The sequence below is a fragment of the Oncorhynchus masou genome, chromosome 27 (assembly GCF_036934945.1).
Source record: "Oncorhynchus masou masou isolate Uvic2021 chromosome 27, UVic_Omas_1.1, whole genome shotgun sequence".
NCBI lineage: Eukaryota > Metazoa > Chordata > Actinopteri > Salmoniformes > Salmonidae > Oncorhynchus > Oncorhynchus masou.
In genome coordinates this window covers 45,476,553-45,498,601 of record NC_088238.1, presented here as the reverse complement: position 1 = coordinate 45,498,601, position 22,049 = coordinate 45,476,553, and the positions used below count along the sequence as shown (strand labels likewise).

At 45.8% G+C, this 22,049-nt stretch overlaps 1 protein-coding gene across 2 annotated transcripts; it reads left to right on the top strand.

The window, feature by feature from the left end:
• The first annotated feature begins 5,213 nt into the window (after positions 1–5,213).
• Positions 5,214–8,044, top strand: LOC135516280 (uncharacterized). 2 transcript variants are annotated; one of them, XM_064940449.1, is made up of 6 exons: positions 5,214–5,283; positions 5,450–5,774; positions 5,912–6,262; positions 6,461–6,592; positions 6,804–6,838; positions 7,660–8,044. In XM_064940449.1, exons 2-6 carry the CDS (start codon positions 5,516–5,518, stop codon positions 7,795–7,797), a joined length of 915 nt encoding a protein of 304 aa, XP_064796521.1. In that variant the 5' UTR covers positions 5,214–5,283; positions 5,450–5,515; the 3' UTR covers positions 7,798–8,044. The 2 variants fall into 2 exon arrangements, with proteins under 2 accessions (XP_064796521.1, XP_064796520.1); XM_064940448.1 differs by having other exon boundaries at positions 5,220–5,283; positions 5,412–5,774.
• The last annotated feature ends 14,005 nt before the right edge of the window (positions 8,045–22,049 follow it).

Below are 22,049 nucleotides of genomic sequence, written 5' to 3'. Positions count from 1 at the left end.
CTGTAATGAGTCCTGAATGGCTTTCCAGGTGTCCTTGGAGTGCTGTACCCATTCCTCCACCGCAGGAGCCTCGGTCTGACTCTGATGCCATGGAGCCAGGACCGGCTGGTAACCTAACACACACTCAAAAGGGGACAAGTTAGTTGAGGAGTTGCGTAAGGAGTTCTGAGCTAGTTCGGCCCATGGAACATACCTTGCCCACTCACCAGGCCGGTCCCGGCAATAGGACTGCAGAAACCTGCCCACATCCTGGTTTACGTGCTCCACCTGCCCATTACTCTCGGGGTGAAAACCTGAGGTTAAGCTAACCGAGACCCCCAGTCTCTCCATAAACGCCCTCCACACTCTGGGCGTGAATTGGGGACCCCGATCAGAGACGATGTCCTCAGGCACCCCATAGTGCCGGAAGACATGGGTAAATAAAGCCTCAGCAGTCTGCAGGGCCGTAGGGAGACCGGGCAACGGAATGAGACGACAGGACTTAGAAAACCGATCTACAATGACCAGGATCGTAGTACTTCCCTGGGACGGGGGAAGGTCGGTAAGAAAGTCCACCGATAAGTGTGTCCACGGCTGTTGTGGAACGGGGAGGGGTTGTAATTTCCCTCTAGGCAGGTGCCGAGGAGCCTTGCTCTGAGCACACACTGAGCAGGAGGAGACATAAAATCTCACGTCTTTAGCCAGTGTGGGCCACCAGTATCTCCCTCTCAGACTCCACACTGTCCTCTCGATACCAGGATGACCCGGGGAGGGAAGAGTATGAGCCCACCGAATCAGCTTGTCCCGGACCACCCTCGGCATGTACTGAGTCCCCACTGGACAGTTAGGAGGGGCCGGCTCTGACCGTGAGGCCCTCTCTATCTCAGCGTCCACCTCCCATACCACCGGTGCCACGAGACATGATGGTGGAATGATGGGAGTTGGCTCAACTGACCGGTCCTCGGTATCATAGAGGTGAGACAGTGCGTCGGCTTTGGTGTTTTGGGAGCCTGGCCGATATGTGAGGGTAAACTGGAACCTAGTAACATGGCCCATCTAGCCTGACGTGGATTTAGTCTCTTCGCTGCCCGGATGTACTCGAGATTACGATGGTCAGTCCAGATGAGAAAAGGGTATTTAGCCCCCTCAAGCCAATGTCTCCACACCTTCAGAGCCTTGACTACAGCTAACAACTCCCGGTCCCCCACATCATAATTTTGCTCCGCTGGGCTGTGCTTGCTCGAAAAGAAAGCACACGGGCGGAGTTTGGATGGCATGTCCGAGCGTTGGGACAGCACGGCTCCAACCCCAGCCTCGGACGCATCCACCTCCATTATGAACGCTAAAGAGGGGTCTGGATGCGCCAACACGGGCGCATTGGTGAACAGCTCCTTCAGACGACTGAAAGCTCTGCCCGCCTCTGCTGACCAGCGCAGGCGCACGGGTCCTCCCTTCAGCAGTGAGGTGATGGGAGCAGCCACCTGACCAAAACCCCGGATAAACCTCCGGTAGTAATTGGCAAACCCTAAAAACCGCTGCACTTCTTTCACCGTGGTCGGAGTCGGCCAATTATGCACGGCTGTAACGCGATCATCCTCCATCACCACCCCGGAGGTGGAAATACGATACCCCAGGAAGGAAACGGACTGTTTGAAAAACTCACATTTCTCCGCCTTGCAATAGAGGTCATGCTCCAGTAGTCGCCCAAGTACCTTACGCACCAGAGACACATGCTCCGCGCGTGTGGCAGAATAGATCAAGATGTCATCGATGTACACTACCACTCCCTGCCCGAGCAGGTCTCGGAGAATCTCATCTACGAAGGATTGGAAAACGGCTGGAGCATTCTTCAACCCGTATGGCATGACGCAGTACTCATAATGACCAGAAGTAGTACTAAATGCGGTTTTCCACTCATCTCCTCCCCGGATACGTACCAGATTATACGCACTGCTCAGGTCCAGTTTTGTGAAGAAGCGCGCCCCGTGAAATGATTCCATCGCCGTAGCGATGAGAGGTAGTGGGTAACTAAACCCCACTGTGATGGAATTTAGACCTCTATAATCAATGCACGGATGCAGACCTCCATCCTTCTTCTTCACAAAAAAGAAGCTCGAGGAGACGGGTGATGCAGAGGGCTGAATCTACCCCTGTCCCAGCGATTCAGAAACATATGTTTCCATCGCAACTGTCTCCTCCTGGGACAATGGATACACGTGACTCCTAGGTAGTGCAGGTATCTCCAGAAGGTTTATCGCGCAGTCCTCTCGACGATGAGGTGGTAATTGGGTCGCCTTCCTTTTACTGAAGGCGATAGCCAAATCGGCATATTCAGAGGGAATGCACATGGTGGAAACTTGGTCTGGACACTCCACTGTAGTCGCACCAACGGCAACTCCTATACACCTACCTGAACACTCCTCTGACCACCCCTTAAGAGCCCCCTGTCGCCAGGAAATCACCAGGTTGTGTTGAGCTAACCAGGGAACCCCCAACACCACTGGAAACGCAGGTGAATCTATAAGGAACAGACTAATCTGCTCCTTATGATCACCCTGCGTTACAATGTCCAGCGGCACCGTAGCCTCCCTAATTACTCCTGACCCTAATGGTCGGCTATCTAAGGAGTGCACAGGGAAAGGTCGATCTAACGACACCAGGGGAATCCCTAGCCTTAACACAAGCCCACGATCCATAAAATTCCCAGCTGCGCCTGAATCGACTAGCGCCTTATGCTGTAGAGAGGGGAAAAACCCAGGGAAAGAAGTCAATACATACACATGACCGACAGGAAGCTCTGAATGAGTTTGGTGCTTACTCACCTGGGGTGATCGAGCAGTGCTCCGCCTGTCCTTCCGACTCCTAGACGAGTTCCTCCAGCACCGGTCGGACGTGTGCCCTCGTTGACCACAACTGGTGCAGGAGGACACTCCTCCTCCGGTCCCCCTCGAAGCCGTACCTCCTAATTCCATAGGGATAGGGGCAGGGGGGCTGGGGATTGGAAACGACAGGACCTGATCCGAACGCCCACGAGCAGCCAACAGGTTGTCGAGACGGATAGCCAGATCAATAAGTTCATCCAGTGTGAATGTGGTGTCCCGACATGCCAGCTCCCTGCGGACGTCTTCCCTGAGACTACATCTGAAATGATCAATCAAGGCCCTGTCGTTCCATCCTGCTCCTGCTGCCAAAGTCCTGAACTCTAAAGCAAATTCCTGTACGCTCCTCGTCTCCTGACGCAGGTGGAACAGCCGTTCACCCGCCGCCCGACCCTCGGGTGGATGGTCAAAAACAGCTCAGAATCGGCGGGTGAACTCTGGGTAATTATCCTTCGCCGAGTCCGGACCATTCCACACTGCGTTGGTCCACTCGAGGGCTCGCCCAGTCAAGCAGGAGATGAGGGCGCACACGCTCTCCTCTCCAGAGGGAGCAGGACGCACGGTAGCCAGGTATAGTTCCAGTTGAAGGAGGAAACCCTGTCACCCAGCCGCCGATCCGTCATACTCCCGTGGGAGTGTCAGCCGAAGAGCCCCGGAGCCAGATGTGGTCGCAGAAACAGGAGGTGCTGGAGAAGGGGTTGCTAGAGATGAGGTGGGGAGGCCACTTCTCTCCCATCGATCCATTCTCTCCATCATTTGGTCCATGGCAGAACCAATCCGGTGAAGCACGCTGGTATGATGGAGGACCCTCTCTTCCATCGATGGGAGAGGAGACGCGGCTGCTCCTGCTGATTCCATGGTGGTGCGGGATTCTGTCACGTCTTAACAAGGTGGGTGGAATCAGGCGTAGAGAGCAGATGAAATTGTAAATTTAATCCATAGAGACGTGAAGGAGAAGCTCGTCGGATGTTGATCTCTTCTCGGCTGGGTCCTCATTTGGGACCAAAGTTCCTTGTTGTTAAGAGACTCTTTCTGCTCTTGTAGACGCTAACTACAGCAGTGATATGACAGTTTATTCTCCGGCGAACAAGAAACACGGTCAACCCAACACACACAGCGTGAACAATCCAACACAGGATAAAGACAGACCGGAGAATAACAACACAAGATACACCGACTGACATGAATACAAAAATAATAATCCCGCACAAAACAAGGGCGGGACAACCTACTACATATACAGACACTAATTAACTAAACAACACACAGGTGAAACCAATCAGACAAAACCAACAGATACACGAAAAGGGATCGGTAGTGGCTAGTAGGATGGTGACGACAACCGCCGAGCACCGCCTGAACAGGAAGGAGAGCCAACCTCGGCGGAAGTCGTGACAAAACCGCTGTGTTATATCTTTTCAATAAGCAATAATATTGCATTTTCAGCTGTTATAAACTAGTGTCCAAAACCGAAAGTAAAAGATGCAAAAACTAAACTTAAGAACAGGAAGCTTAGAACTAGAGCGCCTAGAATAGATTTACTGCTTCTTCGACTTACTTTCAATGAGAAGGCAAGATGTATAACTTACATTTCTATGTGAATTTGGTCAGGTCGCCCTCAAAAAGTTACATATTGCTGCTTTAATTTGTAGTGTTAAACCGTTTTTTATCTCTTCTCGTGCCACTAACATGCCCTCAAACACACAGCAACATATTTACATTGTCTGCAGTCTGTGATGACCACAAGATGAGGATGTATCTGCGCTTTGTTAGAGCCTGCTAGTTTTGTACACAGGACCTTCCACTCTCTCTCTCTCTCTCTCTCTCTCTCTCTCTCTCTCTCTCTCTCTCTCTCTCTCTCTCTCTCTCTCTCTCGGCCTACAGGTCATAATACTTCATTGTTAAAACGGTGTTGTGTTTGACTAAGAACTACAGCTCTAGGTGAAATTATCGAATAAATACATGATTGTGTTTTTTCACAGATTTCAGTCCAACTGAATGTCCTGAATTAGAGATCGTTTTCACAGATGTTTTTAAGTGAGGTGAAGTTCACAACTATCAGACTCTTGACGTAGACAACAGTATCTGTAGTGATAAAGAATAAGGGATTCCAAACTTGAATGATTAATACCTAAATTTGTCCTGAATATATTAGGATAAGAATATACCTATAATAAAATCTTTCTGTGTCTGATTCAGTCCAGCCAGGAGACTATGTGACTCTGGACAATGTGAAGAAGAGTGTCGTAACGGAATAAGGCGTCAACAAAAATGATGGGTCCAGTTCGACCAATCACCTGCAACTCCATTGTTGAAGTGTTGTCTACATTGGTGGACTTTTTCCACTCAAGACAAGTTGTGAGGAGGATGACAACTGCAAAGAGGTTCACACTGTGTCTGATATTTCCACTTCTTGTAGAGATGGGTAAGTCCAACTTTTATATTTCTCTGCTTATGAGATGTTCGCCCTTGACATATCACAATTTTAATATTCTACGTTGTGTTTGGGGTATGTAACAGAGAATATACTATATTGTTCATGTTCCTTAATAGATGTGGTAACTGGTACTGGGTCCTCATCTATACTTCAGGACAGTGGTTTCACATCAGCCAACGTTGGAGACGCAGTGATTGTGCACTGCTTCTATAAAGACCACATGGACATGTATTTCTCCTGGTACAAGCAACCCTTGGGAGATAAGCTTCAACTCTTCTCAACTGTCTATAAGTTAGACAGGAACGCAACATTTTACCATGAGTTTAAGGATAACCCTCGATTCTCAGTGGAAAACGGCCAAGAAAAGAATCACCTAAAGATCTCAGACATACAGCTCTCTGATTCAGGCACATACTACTGTGGAAGCGCTTATGGAAACAAGATGGAGTTCGGAGAAGGAGCCATTCTCATAGTAAAAGGTACATTTTTGTATAACTTAATTTACATATATGCAGTGTAAATATGAGGTATTATCTTATTCAGATGAGATGTTGAATTGGAAAATGTCTACAGTAATATTCTAGAGATTCAATGGGTTTATTGAACTTCTTGTCAGGATCAGGGTCCAGAAACATGACTGTGCTCCAGCAGCCTGTGTCTGAGTCAGTCCAGCCAGGAGACTCTCTGACTCTGAACTGTACAATACACACTGAGACCTGTGCAGGAGGACACAGTGTCTATTGGTTCAGACATGGCTCAGGAGAATCCCTTCCAGGTATCCTTTACTCGCATGTAGACAGGAATGATCAGTGTGGGAAGAGCCCTGAGACTGGGTCTCCTACACAGAGCTGTGTCTACAACCTCCCCAAGAGGAACCTCAGCCTCTCTGATGCTGGGACTTACTACTGTGCTGTGGCCTCATGTGGGGAGATACTGTTTGGGAACGGGACCAAGCTAGACATTCAAGGTAAATCTCATTGAATCTGTAAATATCCCCAACAATACAGTATATTCGTGCAAACAGCCTACCTCCAAATGATCCCATACATTTGTCTCAACAAGCTATACAATATCACCAACAGCTTTTGATGCCATACTTTACTGTTTGATGATCTTCCTAAGTGGTCATTAATACAATATAAATTCACTGATACCCTTTCTACAGTTCCAGAGCATCATCCTCCATTTCATCTGACTCCTAATGTTCTGGCCTTGGTCGTCTCCAATATCGTTCTGGTGATAGTGACCCTTCTACTTGTCTGGGCGCTGTGCAAGACTCTGAACAGAGATAGCAGAGGTATTACGTTATATCTAATGTATCCAATGTATATAATGTTATAGGTGATGTATCTAAAGTTTCATGCATCTCTATGCAATGTACATTCTGTAAATATCAGTTAAATGCCAACGTTTAAGCACTGTTAATTAACTACATGAGTTTAAGAGAGATAGATTGTCATATAAAATAATAGCTTATAAAAGCTTCCTCTATTTCAATCTCTTTGAAGGGAGGACAGGTGTCCCAACGTCCCAGGGCAATCAGGTAAATTTTACAACATTTGTAAATATAATATATTTTATGTATTTTCAAGAAACTGCCATTTAACTTTCTTTACAGCTAGTATTCAGCTTATTTGTGCTTTTTATGTTATTAAGCTGTCACATCTGCTCCTGCAACGCCCTCTACTGCTCATCCTGTGTCTCCTTGACCTGCCGCCACTCCCCCAGTACTCTCTCCCTCCCCAGTACTCTCTCCCCACCAGCTGCAATCTGTTCCATAATCAAGACCTCTACAAATACGCAGCCCTGCCACTTCCACACTGCCAGATTGTAATCTCTGCTCATTCTGCCCGCTCTGACTCTGGTCCCTGTCTCCTGTCCCACGTCTCGTTATCCTGCTTCTCTGTCCTGGATTTCCCACTCTACTACTCCCTTGCATTCCACCCCAGACCTGCTTACCCTGTCTCAACCCCTCTCGCTCCAGCCTCAGCCGCCGCACCTGGTTTCAGAACCCGACTGAGTTTCCCCTGACCTGCACTCCATCTCCCCCCTGTGTTTCAATAAATGCCTTGGTTACTTCATCCCCGTCTACTCATCTGAGTCTGCTCTTGGTTTCCCCTGTTCCACTCCGCGTAACATAAGCTTTCTTGGAAGTAATAGGTCACTGTACTAGATATAGCCTACTTATCTTCGTGATCATTGAACTTCTGTCTCTGTTCCACTGACTGTCAGGTCATTGTAGTGGGTGTACAGTCTGAACAGTCATGTCTTTTGTAGTGTTTTCTTCCACAGGAGAATAGAAACACTATATAGTAGTTCATGCTGTCATCATAATGTATTTTCTCATGGCTCCACCCCCCTCAGAATCAAGACAGTAATGTGTTGAACTACGCAGCTGTCAGTTTCACCCCCAAGAAGAAGTCCTCCTCTAGAACAGTGAGAAAGAAGACCAGCAGAGAGGATGCAGTGTACTCTGATGTCAGATACCTTCAGCAACAGTGAAATATCACCACTGTCACAAAGACTACAAGAAGCAACATTTTATTATTTAGTAACTTAAATTACTTAGTAATTTACAAGTCAACAAAGAAAACTTTAACACTGTCTTTGTTAGATTCACATAATGATCCTGTCCAGCCTTAAATAGCCATAACTTTTGACAGTTTGTAAGAAATCATCTGATAGAGAATCCCATCTTTGCTGTATGACTGTGCGTTTTTAACATAATAAACCATTCATTTATACACTCCGTTCATCTCTATTCTCTGTCTACATAACATCTCTGCCATCACATATACAAATATACAAAATTATTAAAAGTAAGATCAGTTTAGCTGAATATGTGTCAGGCTCCATCACACCACTAAAAATGGAGGAACACCAACACACATCTATTTCTTTTCACAGAAGAGGTGCATTTTTTAAATTTAACCTTCATTTAATTATGTTTAGTCTCATTGAGATACAAATACATTTTTTTCAGGAGAGAACATGAGAATCTCTTTGACTCCACATACCGCACATAGATATACACTTTGCTTTATAAGAAGTGAAGTGCCGGTTTACACACCTACCAGGCAGTAGTGGTGCGTGGGTAAAAACACTGGGGAAGCCAAGCCATATTACAACCTATGTGTTGTGATAATTGCATTGTTTTCTCTATAACCTGTAAATTCATATGCCTTGAGACCGTGATACACAAGCCTAATGGCCGAGACAATAGGGGGACGCATTGGCAGTATAAATTCACATTTTCGGGCCACTAAACAACTATTGATTTACAACCACGGAGAGTTACCTCAAGTCGCATTGAAAACAGGAACTGCCTCCACTATTCCAGCACCATTTCAACTTCAACATTTCACCCCCAAGCCATAAGACTCCTGAACAGCCTACCCGGACTATTTGCATTGTGTCCTCCCCCCACCCCACCCCTCTTTTACGCTGATGCTACTCTCTGTTTATCATATATGCCTACTCACTTTAACTATACATTCATGTACATATTACTTCAATTGGGCCGAGCAACCAGTGCTCCCGCACATTGGCTTACTGGGATATCTGCATTGTGTCCCGCCACTCACCAAACGCCAACCCCTCTTTTACGCTACTGCTACTCTCTGTTCCATCATATATGCATAGTCACTTTAACCATATCTTAAGAATTCCCTCTCTTTAAATGTACTGTAGGTATGTATTTCTCTCCTTCTCAAGAGAATCAAGCCGAATTGCTGAACTACATAATGTTTGTTCGAGTTGTAATCATTATTTGTCATGTCTTGTTATGTCTGTTCCTGTCCTTTCTCTTCACTCTGTCTCTCTCTGCTGGTCTTTTTAGGTTACCTTCTCTGTCTCTCATTCTTCAGCTGTTCTACATCTCCCCTAACTAGCTCATTCACTCCTTCCCACCTGTTCTCTCTTCCCCCTCTGATTAGGTCTCTATTTCTCTCTCTGTTCCTGCTACTTTCAGTGTCTGATTCCTGTTTGTGTTTTTTGATGCCAGAAGCAAGCTGTCGTCTCGTTTGCTTCCACCTTGTCCTATCCTGTCGGAGTCTGCCTGGCAGGTGCATCCTGCATTATACTACGTTCTTTTGTTCCATTGACTACGTTGGAAGAGGATTTATGCCATTCCTGTTTTTCATTAAAGAACTCTGTTTTCTGTTAAAACCGCTTTTGGGTCTTCACTCAAGTACATAACAGAAGAATCAGACCACGAATGGACCCAGCGGCTCCGGACCCTTTTCACTCCGCCGTCGAGATCCAGGGAGCGATGCTAGGCAGACACGAGGAGGAATTGTCTGCTGCTCGACATGCCGTTGAGACCCTGGCCGTCCAAGTCTCCGACCTCACAAGACAGGTTCACCAACTCCACCTCGATTCACCGCCCACTTCCAGGGTTTCCGAGTCTCCGGAGCCCAGGATCAACAACCCGCCGTGTTACTCTGGGGAGCCCACTGAGTGCCGCTCATTCCTCACTCAGTGTGATGTGGTGTTCTCTCTCCAGCCCAACACTTACTCCAGGAGCGCAGCCCGCATCGCCTACGTCATTTCTCTCCTTACCGGACGGGCGCGTGAGTGGGGCACGGCAATCTGGGAGGCGAGGGCTGAGTGTATTAACCAGTATCAGGACTTTAAGGAGGAGATGATACGGGTTTTTGACCGTTCTGTTTTTGGGGAGGAGGCTTCCAGGGCCCTGTCTTCCCTATGTCAGGGGAATCGATCCATAACGGATTATTCTATTGAGTTTCGCACTCTCGCTGCCTCTAGTGACTGGAACGAGCCGGCTTTGCTCGCTCGTTTTCTGGAGGGTCTCCTCGTCGAGGTTAAGGATGAGATCCTCTCCCGGGAGGTTCCATCCAGTCTGGACTCCTTAATAGCTCTCGCTATTCGCATAGAGCGACGGTTTGATCTTCGTCGCCGAGCTCGTGGAAAGGAGCTCGCGTTCTCCGTTGCTCCCCTCTCCACATCACTGCCACCTGCCGCATCACTGCCACCCTCCTCCGCCGGCTCGGATGCTGAGCCTATGCAGCTGGGGGGTATCCGCATCTCGGCCAAGGAGAGGGAACGGAGAATCACCAATCGCCTCTGTCTCTACTGCGGCTCCGCTGGTCATTTTGTCACCTCATGTCCAGTAAAAGCCAGAGCTCATCAGTAAGAGGAGGGCTACTGGTGAGCGCAACTACTCAGGCCTCTCCTTCTGGATCACGCACTACCTTTCCGGTCCATCTCCGCTGGCCCGGTTCATCTGCTTCCTGCAGTGCCTTGATAGACTCTGGGGTGGAGGGCTGTTTTATGGACGAGACCTGGGCTCGGGAACATGACATTCCTCTCAGACAGTTAGGGAGCCCACGGCCTTGTTCGCTTTAGATGGTAGTTCTCTCCCCAAGATTCAGCGTGAGACGCTGCCTTTAACCCTCACTGTCTCTGGTAATCATAGTGAAACCATTTCTTTTCTAATTTTTCGTTCACCTTTTACACCTGTTGTTTTGGGTCATCCCTGGCTAGTGCGCCATAACCCTTCTATTAATTGGTCTAGTAATACTATCCTATCCTGGAATGTTTCTTGTCATGTGACCTGTTTAATGTCTGCTATCCCTCCTGTTTCCTCTGTCTCTTCTTCACAGGAGGAGCCTGGCGATTTGACAGGGGTGCCGGAGGAGTATCACGATCTGCGCACGGTGTTCAGTCGTTCCAAGGCCACTTCTCTCCCTCCACACCGGTCGTATGACTGTAGTATTGATCTCCTTCCGGGAACTACTCCCCCGGGGTAGATTATACTCTCTGTCGGCTCCCGAACGTAAGGCTCTCGAGGATTATTTGTCGGTTTCGCTCGACGCCGGTACCATAGTCTCCTCCTCCTCTCCCGCCGGAGCGGGGTTTTTTTGTTCAGAAGAAGGACGGGTCCCTGCGCCCATGCGTGGATTATCGAGGGCTGAATGACATAACGGTTAAGAATCGTTATCCGCTTCCTCTTATGTCTTCAGCCTTCGAGATCCTGCAGGGAGCCAGGTTTTTAACCAAATTGGACCTTCGTAACGCCTACCATCTCGTGCGCATCAGGGAGGGGGACGAGTGGAAGACGGCGTTTAACACTCCGTTAGGGCACTTTGAATACCGGGTTCTTCCTTTCGGCCTCGTTAACGCTCCAGCTGTCTTTCAGGCACTAGTTAACGACGTCCTGAGAGACATGCTGAACATTTTTGTTTTCGTTTACATGGACGATATCCTGATTTTTTCACCGTCTCTCTCGATTCATGTTCAGCACGTGCGACGCGTCCTCCAGCGCCTTTTGGAGAACTGTCTTTATGTGAAGGCTGAGAAGTGCACTTTTCATGCCGCCTCTGTCCCTTTTCTCGGTTCCGTTATTTCCGCTGAGGGCATTAAGATGGATCCCGCTAAGGTCCAGGCTGTCATTGATTGGCCCGTTCCTAAGTCACGCGTCGAGCTGCAGCGCTTTCTGGGCTTCGCTAATTTCTATCGTCGTTTCATCCGTAATTTCGGTCAGGTGGCAGCTCCCCTCACAGCCCTTACTTCTGTTAAGACGTGCTTTAAGTGGTCCGTTTCCGCCCAGGGAGCTTTTGATCTTCTTAAGAATCGTTTTACATCCGCACCTATTCTTGTTACACCTGACATCTCTAGTCAGTTTGTTGTTGAGGTTGACGCGTCAGAGGTGGGCGTGGGAGCCATTCTTTCTCAGCGCTCTCTCTCTGACGGCAAGGTCCATCCTTGCGCGTTTTTCTCTCATCGCTTATCGCCGTCAGAACGTAACTATGATGTTGGTAATCGCGAACTGCTCGCCATCCGCTTAGCCCTAGGCGAATGGCGACAGTGGTTGGAGGGGCGACCGTTCCTTTTGTCGTTTGGACTGACCATAGGAACCTTGAGTACATCCGTTCAGCCAAACGACTTAATGCGCGTCAGGCTCGTTGGGCTCTGTTTTTCGCTCGTTTCGAGTTTGTTATTTCTTATCGTCCGGGCTCAAAAAACACCAAGCCTGATGCTTTATCTCGTCTCTTCAGTTCTTCTGAGGTCTCCACCGACCCCGAGGGGATTCTCCCTGACGGGCGTGTTGTCGGGTTGACTGTCTGGGGAATTGAGAGGCAGGTAAAGCAAGCACTCGCTCACACTCCGTCGCCGCGAGCTTGTCCTAGGAACCTTCTGTTCGTTCCCGTTCCTACTCGTCCGGCCGTTCTTCAGTGGGCCCACTCTGCCAAGTTAGCCGGCCACCCCGGCGTTCGGGGTACGCTCGCTTCCATTCGCCAGCGTTTCTGGTGGCCCACTCGGGAACGTGACGCGCGTCGATTTGTCGCCGCTTGTTCGGTCTGCACGCAGACTAAATCTGGGAACTCTCCTCCTGCCGGCCGTCTCAGACCGCTTCCCATTCCCTCTCGACCGTGGTCTCACATCGCTTTAGATTTTATCACCGGACTGCCTTCATCAGCGGGGAAGACAGTTATTCTTACGGTTGTCGATAGATTCTCTAAGGCGGCTCATTTCATTCCTCTCGCTAAGCTCCCTTCTGCTAAGGAGACGGCTCAGATCATTATCGAGAATGTTTTCCGAATTCATGGCCTTCCGTCTGACGTCGTTTCCGACAGAGGCCCGCAGTTCACGTCTCAATTTTGGAGGGAGTTTTGCCGTTTGATTGGGGCTTCCGTCAGTCTCTCGTCTGGCTTTCATCCCCAGTCTAACGGTCAAGCCGAATGGGCCAATCAGACTGTTGGTCGCATTTTACGCAGTCTTTCTTTTCGTAACCCTGCGTCTTGGTCAGAACAGCTCCCCTGGGCAGAGTACGCCCACAACTCGCTTCCCTCGTCTGCTACCGGTCTATCTCCTTTTCAGTGTAGCCTCGGGTACCAGCCTCCGCTGTTCTCATCTCAGCTCGCCGAGTCCTGCGTCCCCTCCGCTCAGGCTTTTGTCCAGCGTTGCGAGCGCACCTGGAAGGGGGTCAGGTCGGCACTTTGCCGTAATAGGGCGCAGACTGTGAGGGCCGCTAATAAGCGTAGGACCAAGAGTCCTAGATATTGTTGCGGTCAGAGAGTATGGCTCTCCACTCAGAACCTTCCCCTTAAGACAGCTTCTCGCAAGTTGGCCCCGCGGTTCATTGGTCCGTTCCGTATTTCTCAGGTCATTAATCCTGTCGCAGTGCGACTTCTTCTCCCGCGCTATCTTCGTCGCGTTCACCCGGTCTTCCATGTCTCCTGTGTTAAGCCCGTTCTTCGCGCCCCCGCTCGTCCCTCCCCCCCCATCCTTGTCGAGGGCGCACCCATCTACAGGGTTCGTAAGATTTTGGACATGCGCCCTCGGGGCCGTGGTCATCAGTACCTAGTGGATTGGGAGGGGTACGGTCCTGAGGAGAGGAGTTGGGTTCCCTCTCGGGACGTGCTGGACCGTTCGCTGATCGATGATTTCCTCCGTTGCCGCCAGGTTTCCTCCTCGAGTGCGCCAGGAGGCGCTCGGTGAGTGGGGGGGGGTACTGTCATGTCTTGTTATGTCTGTTCCTGTCCTTTCTCTTCACTCTGTCTCTCTCTGCTGGTCTTTTTAGGTTACCTTCTCTGTCTCTCATTCTTCAGCTGTTCTACATCTCCCCTAACTAGCTCATTCACTCCTTCCCACCTGTTCTCTCTTCCCCCTCTGATTAGGTCTCTATTTCTCTCTCTGTTCCTGCTACTTTCAGTGTCTGATTCCTGTTTGTGTTTTTTGATGCCAGAAGCAAGCTGTCGTCTCGTTTGCTTCCACCTTGTCCTATCCTGTCGGAGTCTGCCTGGCAGGTGCATCCTGCATTATACTACGTTCTTTTGTTCCATTGACTACGTTGGAAGAGGATTTATGCCATTCCTGTTTTTCATTAAAGAACTCTGTTTTCTGTTAAAACCGCTTTTGGGTCTTCACTCAAGTACATAACAATTATTATCCTGATTGCAACACACATTCTCTAAGGAGGAGAGCTCTGCAAAAAAGTAAGTAGTGTGACTAAGTTTGACTTTGTCAAACTTTATACAAAATATATGATATATGAATGACAAATATTAAAACTTCTTCAGGATTGGTGGGTCCCCTGCAAGACAGTTGAGCTAACGTAGGCTAATGTGATTAGCATGAGGTAGTAAGCAACAAGAACATTTCCCAGGACATAGACATTTCTGATATTGGCAGCAACCGTAAATTCTTGTTAATCTAACTGCACTGTCCAATTTATATTAGTTATTACAGTGAAAGAATACCATGCTATTGTTTGAGGAGAGTGCACAGTTTTGAACATGAAAAGTTATTAATAAACAAATTTGGCACATTTGGGCAGTCTTGGTAGAAAATTTTGAACATTAACGCAATGGTTCATTGGATCAGTCTAAAACTTTGCACATACACTGCTACCATCTAGTGGCCAAAATCTAAATTGCACATGGGCTGGAATAATACATTATGGCCTTTCTCTTGCATTTCAAAGATGATGGCACAAAAAATATATTTAAAAAGGTTATTTTTCTTTGTCTTATCTTTTACTAAATCTAATGTGTTTTATTCTCCTACATTCCTTTCACATTTCCACACACTTCAAAGTGTTTCCTTTCAAATGGTACTGAGAAATTGCATATCCTTGCTTCAGGGCCTGAGCTGCAGGCAGTTAGATTTGGGTATGTCATTTTAGGCTAAAATGTAAACAGGGGCGGATCTTTTACAAACGCTAGATGTAAATAGAGTGGTTTCAGTTTTCTTCCTACATATGTTACTCTATCGTTGGAATGCTTTAAACTACAAAATATTATGACCCCATCACTGAAGGATAATATACTCAGGAACACATATGCATCTTCTGTTTCCCTCTACAATTCCCAGATGTCAGAACAGACTGGACAAGACCAGGCACTAACTCAGACTGGGGTAAAAGGAACATCATCAATGATGGTGAAAATGGATATGTGTAAAACTAACTGTGAAATATGACTCAGAGTCATGTCCTGGTTTCAAAACAGACTTCCAAACTCCCACGGTAGCTCAATGTATTGTAGTTTCGTGGTAAGAAACTGAAGAAAAATAACCCATAGCTCAATCAAAACAGTCTAATCTATAGCAGATTTCAACACACCAACTCCTTTCCACATGCCCACTACTTTCCTTTCCACACACCCACTCAGCCATTCTCCAGTCATCATACTGGACTACAGCTACCTTCTCGCAAAAACACCTGAAAAGACCTGTCTACCTTTGTAGCTGTAGCTTCAGTCATTTTAGGGTTAGGATTAGGCTAGGGTTACAGCTAGGACTAGGGTTAGGGCTGTGGTTAAAGGTTAGAGTTCGGCTAGGCCTGGGGTTAAGGGTTAAGGCTGGTGAATAGTTCATTTGAACATGTATAATCCATCTGTAGGGTGAAGCCTTGCGGTCATCTAGGAACCCCACCACACTGAAACACCTATGTCAGCTGTTCCCAAACCTTTTTGGCCTACGACCTCATTTTGATATCCAACATCTTACGAGACCCATCGTGTAAAAAAGTGATGCAATCAACTGCCAACTGTGATTTTTTTTAAATTGTTGACAGTATTTTTGACAGTACTTCAATCTGAAGGAAGTAAAGTTTGAAGTGACTGAAATGCATCAGAAATGTATTGGGAAGTTCAGAAGATCCTCAGGCAATAAATAAAAGAATGTCAGCGTCGATGATGTTTTTTCCCCCCAATCTTATTTAGTGCCTGGTCTTGTCCACTCTGTTCTAATGAGTCATTGGTGCTTGTGGGCATTGTAGAGGGAAACAGAAGAGTATTATCTTTCAGGGTCACAATAGTTTGTCACACATTTGTAAGAAGAAAACAGAAACCGCTCTGTTTATTACAACAGCAACTCGTGGCCAAGAGCGATCTAGGACATTTTATTTCATTTTTTTTCTGAAACACTGACCTATATGAACCCAACCGAACCCAAACACCTATTTCCATTTTGATTAAAAAAAAATATGATCCATTTCTGTTTTTACAATCCACAGAAAACATCTGTGTCAATTTTGCTTTCTGCAAATAGACATCATGGTCCAATACTAACTACCATGCCCCCTACCAATGAAATCCCTTTTGATCTCACTGTGATCTCAGCGTGAATATAGAGGTGTTCTCTGACTCACAACCAGACAGAGCAGAATATATTTATAAACAGAATGGTGAGAACCTTCCTACCAGCTCTACTGCTCTATGGATTGAGTAAGTAAACTACTGTTAAATCTATCATGGAGAAAGAGTAAGATTGACTGCATCCATCAAGAATAACCAGAATGTTCAGTGCATCACTTCTTCCTCATTTCTAACATGTAAATGTGATATCAATGATTATAATCATTAATGTTGAACTTTGTTCTTTGTGTTTCAGGTTTGGTCTCTGTGTTGGTTTCTCAGTGTCAGACTATGATGGTCCGTACTGGGGATAACATCACCTTGCAGTGCTCCAATCTTACAACGGCGGTGGGACACACAGTATGGTTCAAGCAAGTCAACGGATCAGAACCTGTGTGTATCTAGTCTATGTACGGCTTTAATTCAACACCTGATCTCCACAATGGTTTTCAAAGGAGCCATTTTGAAATGTTCAGCAACAGCACCAACAAGACCACTTTCTTTCTCAAAATCACTGAATTTGAAATAACTGATTGTGGCCTGTATTTTTGTGAATTATATCCACATAGTCACGTGCTCTTTGTCAATGCAACAGTTCTAAAAAAAATTCAAGTTAAGTGTTCAGCTTTTTATCTGTCTTTTGTTACATTTGAACATGTTTATAGAGCCTTGTCAGGAGTTATCAAGAAACAAAGGCAAACCGTTGGTGGACATCTTCTTTTAATATTATATTTTTGAGAAAGAAATACTTATCTTATCTTACTTACTTATACTAATCTCAATGCTATAGGGCACAATGGAGGTGAGGAAATACCAGAGTCATCTAAAGAGAGTGAGTTTATCTTTCTTTCTCGTGTAGATTTAAAAAAAATAATCATTAAGAAACAATAACGCAACATTTTTTTAGTCTGTCATTAAAGGATCACCAAGTGATTTAATATAATGTCATCTAATAGGACATTGTAATGGAACTATCAGTCTAGTAGGAGAGGATGATGATGGAACCATGTACCTCCTTCCCCTGGTTGTGATCCTGGGTGTTGTGACTGCTGTTCTACTGATAGTCATCCTCATCCTGGTCCTCAAGATCAGACGAGACTCAAACAGACACAATACAGGCAGGATTCCATTTCATGATAATATTGGACCTGTGAACTATACTTCAAATGTGGATGTTTTTCCCATGACAAATTGTACACTGATGATCAGAGTATCCATTAGACCGTTCTCTCGTCTCTCTTTTATATCATGTTTAGGACCTGATTCTCAAAGGCAATCACACAATGATCAGGTAAATACTGCATGATTAAATACTGAAATATTAGCATTTCAAAAATCGCGGAAATAACATAAGTTGGTTATGTCATGGTGTTTGCAAATCTACAAAACCACGATCCAGATGCATTGAATTATGCCGCCCTGAATTTCACATCCAAGAAGAGGATGATGGAGAGGAGAAGAGAGAAGGAGCTGGACCCCCCTGTAGTAGTGTATGCTGCTACAAGATGATAAAGTGGAGGAGGATGGAAGAGGAGGACAATTAGTTGTCCATATCTTTGAATACATTGATTTGCCATATCTTAGAATACAAGTTTAAATCTTGCTGTATTGTATCTGTGTAGTTAAGTTAAATCTATTGAAATGTAAATCAATCAATCAATCTCTGTAGTGTTACTTTGTTAGTTGTACCTTAGGCCTACTGTAGACTTCTGCAAATTAGTTAGGCCAAACAGCTCAGTGGTACAGGGTGTGTTTAGAGAGGATGAGTTAGAAATCAAATCATCAAATCAAATCCAATTTCATTGGTCACATACACATGGTCAGCTGATGTTATTGCAAGTGTAGCGAAATGCTTGTGCTTCTAGCTTTGACAGTGCAGTAATATCTAACAAGTAATCTAACAATTTCACAACAACTACAGTCCCTAATACACACAAATCTAAGTAAAGGATTGGAATAAGAATATATACATATAAATATACGGATGAGCGATGACCGAGCGGCATAGAGAAAATGCAATAGATTGTATTAAATACAATGAGATGAGTAATGCAAGTGACTAGTGATCCATTTATTAAAGAGGTCAATGATTTCAAGTCTGTATGCAGGCAGCAGCCTCTCTGTGTTAGTGATGGCTGTTTAACAGTCTGATAGAAGCTGTTTTTCAGTCACTCGGTCCCAGCTTTGATGCACCTGGACTGACCTAGGTCTCTGGATGGTAACGGGGTAAACAGGCAGTGGCATGGGTGGTTGTTGTCCTTGATGATCTTTTTGACCTTCCTGTGACATCGGGTGCTGTAGGTGTCCTGGAGGGCGGGTAGTTTGCCCCCGGTGATGCGATGTGCAGACTGCACCACCCTTTGGACAGCCCTGCGGTTGTTGGGGTGCAGTTGCCGTACCAGGCGGTGATACAGCCCGACAGGATGCTCTCAGTTGTGCATCTGTAAAAGTTTGTGAGGGTTTTAGGTGACAAGCCAAATTTATTCAGCTTCCTGAGGTTGAAGAGGCACTGTTGCGCATTCTTCACCACACTGTCTGTGTGGGTGGACCATTTCAGTTTGTTTGTGATGTGTATGCAGAGGAACTTTCCACCTTCTCCACTGCTGTCCCGTCAATGTGGATTGGGGGATGCTCCCTCTGCTGTTTCCTGAAGTCCACGATAATGTCCTTTGTTTTGTTGATGTTGAGTGAGAGGTTGTTTTCCTGACACTACACTCCGAGTGCCCCCACCTCCTATAGGATATCTCGTCGTTGTTGGTAATTAAGCCCACTACTGTTGTGTCATCTGCAAACTTCATGATTGAGATGGAGGCGTGCATGGCCACGCAGTCTTGGATGAACATGGAGTACAGGAGGGGGCTGAGCACATACATTTGTGGGGACCAGTTTTGAGGATCAGCAAAGTGGAGATGTTGTTTCCTACCTTCACCACCTGGGAGCGGCCCGTCAGGAAGTCCAGGACCCAATTGCACAGGGCGGGGTTGAGACCCAGTGAAGTAACAACTGTTTAATGGCTGCAGAGGAGTAGTTGCCTCTTTTGGCCTCTCTTAACTTAGATCTCTGTTGTGTGTGTGTCAGTGATTTGGTCATTTTTATATTGGGTGACAATGAGGGGCAAAGAACCCAACAGTAGACAATTGCATTATACTGATCACTTATAAAGACAAATAAAGAGTTAAACCAAAATTGCCTTTATCATGATGTTATTCCCCCTTAGTATTTCCTGTCTTGGCTTTGCACTGATCACAGCCCCCTATTCCGAGAAGCACCTTATAAGGAGAATATGATTGGGGTCTGAGGTAGAGGAGGGGCCAGTGAAGGTACACTTCACTTCCTGTGGTGTGAGTGACAGGAAGGAGCAGCTCAGTGTAGAGTGAGACCTGCTGAGGTGAACATCACTGTGTCTCTCATAGACTGACACTGGGGGATGAAATGTCCCTTATGTGCTCTCTCTCTCTCTCTCTCTCTCTCTCTCTCTCTCTCTCTCTCTCTCTCTCTCTCTCTCTCTCTCTCTCTCTCTCGACCCGTAAACACCAGACACCTGCTGTCAGGATATGTTCTATCCCTATAGATCATCAGGAGTACTGCCTGTAACTGTTACATGGGGAGGGGCTAAATCTATCTTAGGCACACAACTGAGTTTAATAACAAGAGGATACAGGTATATGTATGTGTAATGTATGCTTGAAAATGTACTGCATACTTACCATTATACTTTTCACCCAATTAAATTAAGGATATTCATATATTCTCTTTAAACACTGCCTCAGTATTGGACATCTTTGATTCAGTTGGTGCCTAAATAGCAAACTATACAATGTATAAAAACAAAAAAAAAACATCCTCAAGACACCACAAAGTGTGTATGCTTCACGCACCCTCTACACGCACCCGAAACACCTGAATAAGGTGATAACAAAAATGACGCGTCCAGTTCGACCAATCACCAATAACCCCATAGTTGAAGTGTTGTCTACATGGGTGGACTTTTTCCATTCAACACACTGGTTGTTAAGAGGACATCTTCAAAGATGATGATACTGGCATTTCTTGTAGAGATGGGTAAGCCTCTCTGATGCTGGGACATACTTCTGTGCTGTGGCCTTGTGGGGAGATACTGTTTGGGAACAGGACCAAGCTGGATGTTGAGTGTGGTCACTCTGATGATCTACAGATGAGAATCCTGGTCCTTCTCTCTGTCATAAGAACTGGAGTTCTCCTCCACTGTCTGACCATCTTCATCATCTTCTACACCACCAGGAAATACATCAATCTAAGACAATGTCGATGGACTTTTGCAGTAAAAGTCGGAAATATCATCACTATGTATTGAAAATGTGTATTTGTTGAGATTGCTGAGTTGTTTCATATTGCATTTTTTTAAATTAATGGCCTGTGACCTTGTTTAAAAAGTTGGATGTCAGTTGGTTAAATTGCTCTTCTGAAATTCCCTGTATATGCTGCTTCTTATAGCATTTATAAATATCCATTTAAACAACTGATACTGAATCAAATAGACCTGTTCCTTCCCCTTGTGTTCTGTACATACAGTATGTCTGTATGAATGTGTGCAGAGGGATTCTGCAGACCCAACCTACTGATAAATGCTAAACCCACCCATGCATGTACCCACACAGCGAGATGTTCACAGGTACCTGCACTCTGCGGTCTGCTGTGAGCACAAAACAAGGCCATCTCTACGCTTTGGACAGGCCTGCTGGCCTTTTACACACCCTGTGTCTCTATGTGGTTTTCAGCAGGATGTCTATGTGGTGTCACTGTTTTCTCTCATTCTTTCATTGTTGTTCACAACCATGACATTAAGCAACACAGTCCACTTATATACTGTATGTCATGTAGCCTATATCTTGTCACTTACAAGGTCATAGGTTAAATTAATTCAAACTACAATCATTTGTTTCCTGAGTTATTTTTTGTTTGTTAATGTATATTAGGCTACAGTGAAGAGGCCTACCCATGAGGTACACCTCTACTAAACTCTCAACTAGTAGCCTACACAAGAGTTAGTACATGAATGACAGAGATAAGACTGACTTTCATTCTGTATGCGTTTCCTCCACATACCCTCACAGTAATGCTCCACCCCTGTTCACCCTTCATGTCAGGATATGTTCTATCCCTATAGGTCGTCAGGAGTACTGCCTGTAACTGTTACATGGGGAGGGGCTAAATCTATCTTAGGCACACAACTGAGTTTAATAACAAGAGGATACAGGTATATGTATGTGTAATGCATGCTTGAAAATGTACTGCATACTTACCAGATAACATTATACTTTTCACCCAATTAAATTAAGGATATTCATATATTCTCTTTAAACACTGCCTCAGTATTGGACATGTTTGATTCAACTGGTGCCTAAATAGCAAACTATACAAAGTTGAAAAAATATAATTATCATCGAGACACCACAAAGTGTATATGCTTTACCCACCCTCTACACAATATCCTACACAGTAAGAACATTGGTTCACTTTGCATGGATTATATGAGTGATTTTCAGTTACGAAGACCATGGTTGGCTGAATAAGATGTTAACAAAAATGACGCGTCCTGTTCGACCAATCACCAATAACCCCATAGTTGAAGTGTTGTCTACATACAGTAGGTGGACTTTTTCCACTCAACAC

Excerpts from the sequence above, each read along its gene's own strand:
- LOC135516280 (XM_064940448.1), top strand. The coding sequence starts at position 5,226 with ATGACAACTGCAAAGAGGTTCACACTGTGTCTGATATTTCCACTTCTT. Across the intron at positions 5,284-5,411 it reads TCCACTTCTTGTAGAGATGG|ATGTGGTAACTGGTACTGGG; the intron begins GTAAGTCCAACT and ends GTTCCTTAATAG. Across the intron at positions 6,839-7,659 it reads CAACGTCCCAGGGCAATCAG|AATCAAGACAGTAATGTGTT; the intron begins GTAAATTTTACA and ends CACCCCCCTCAG.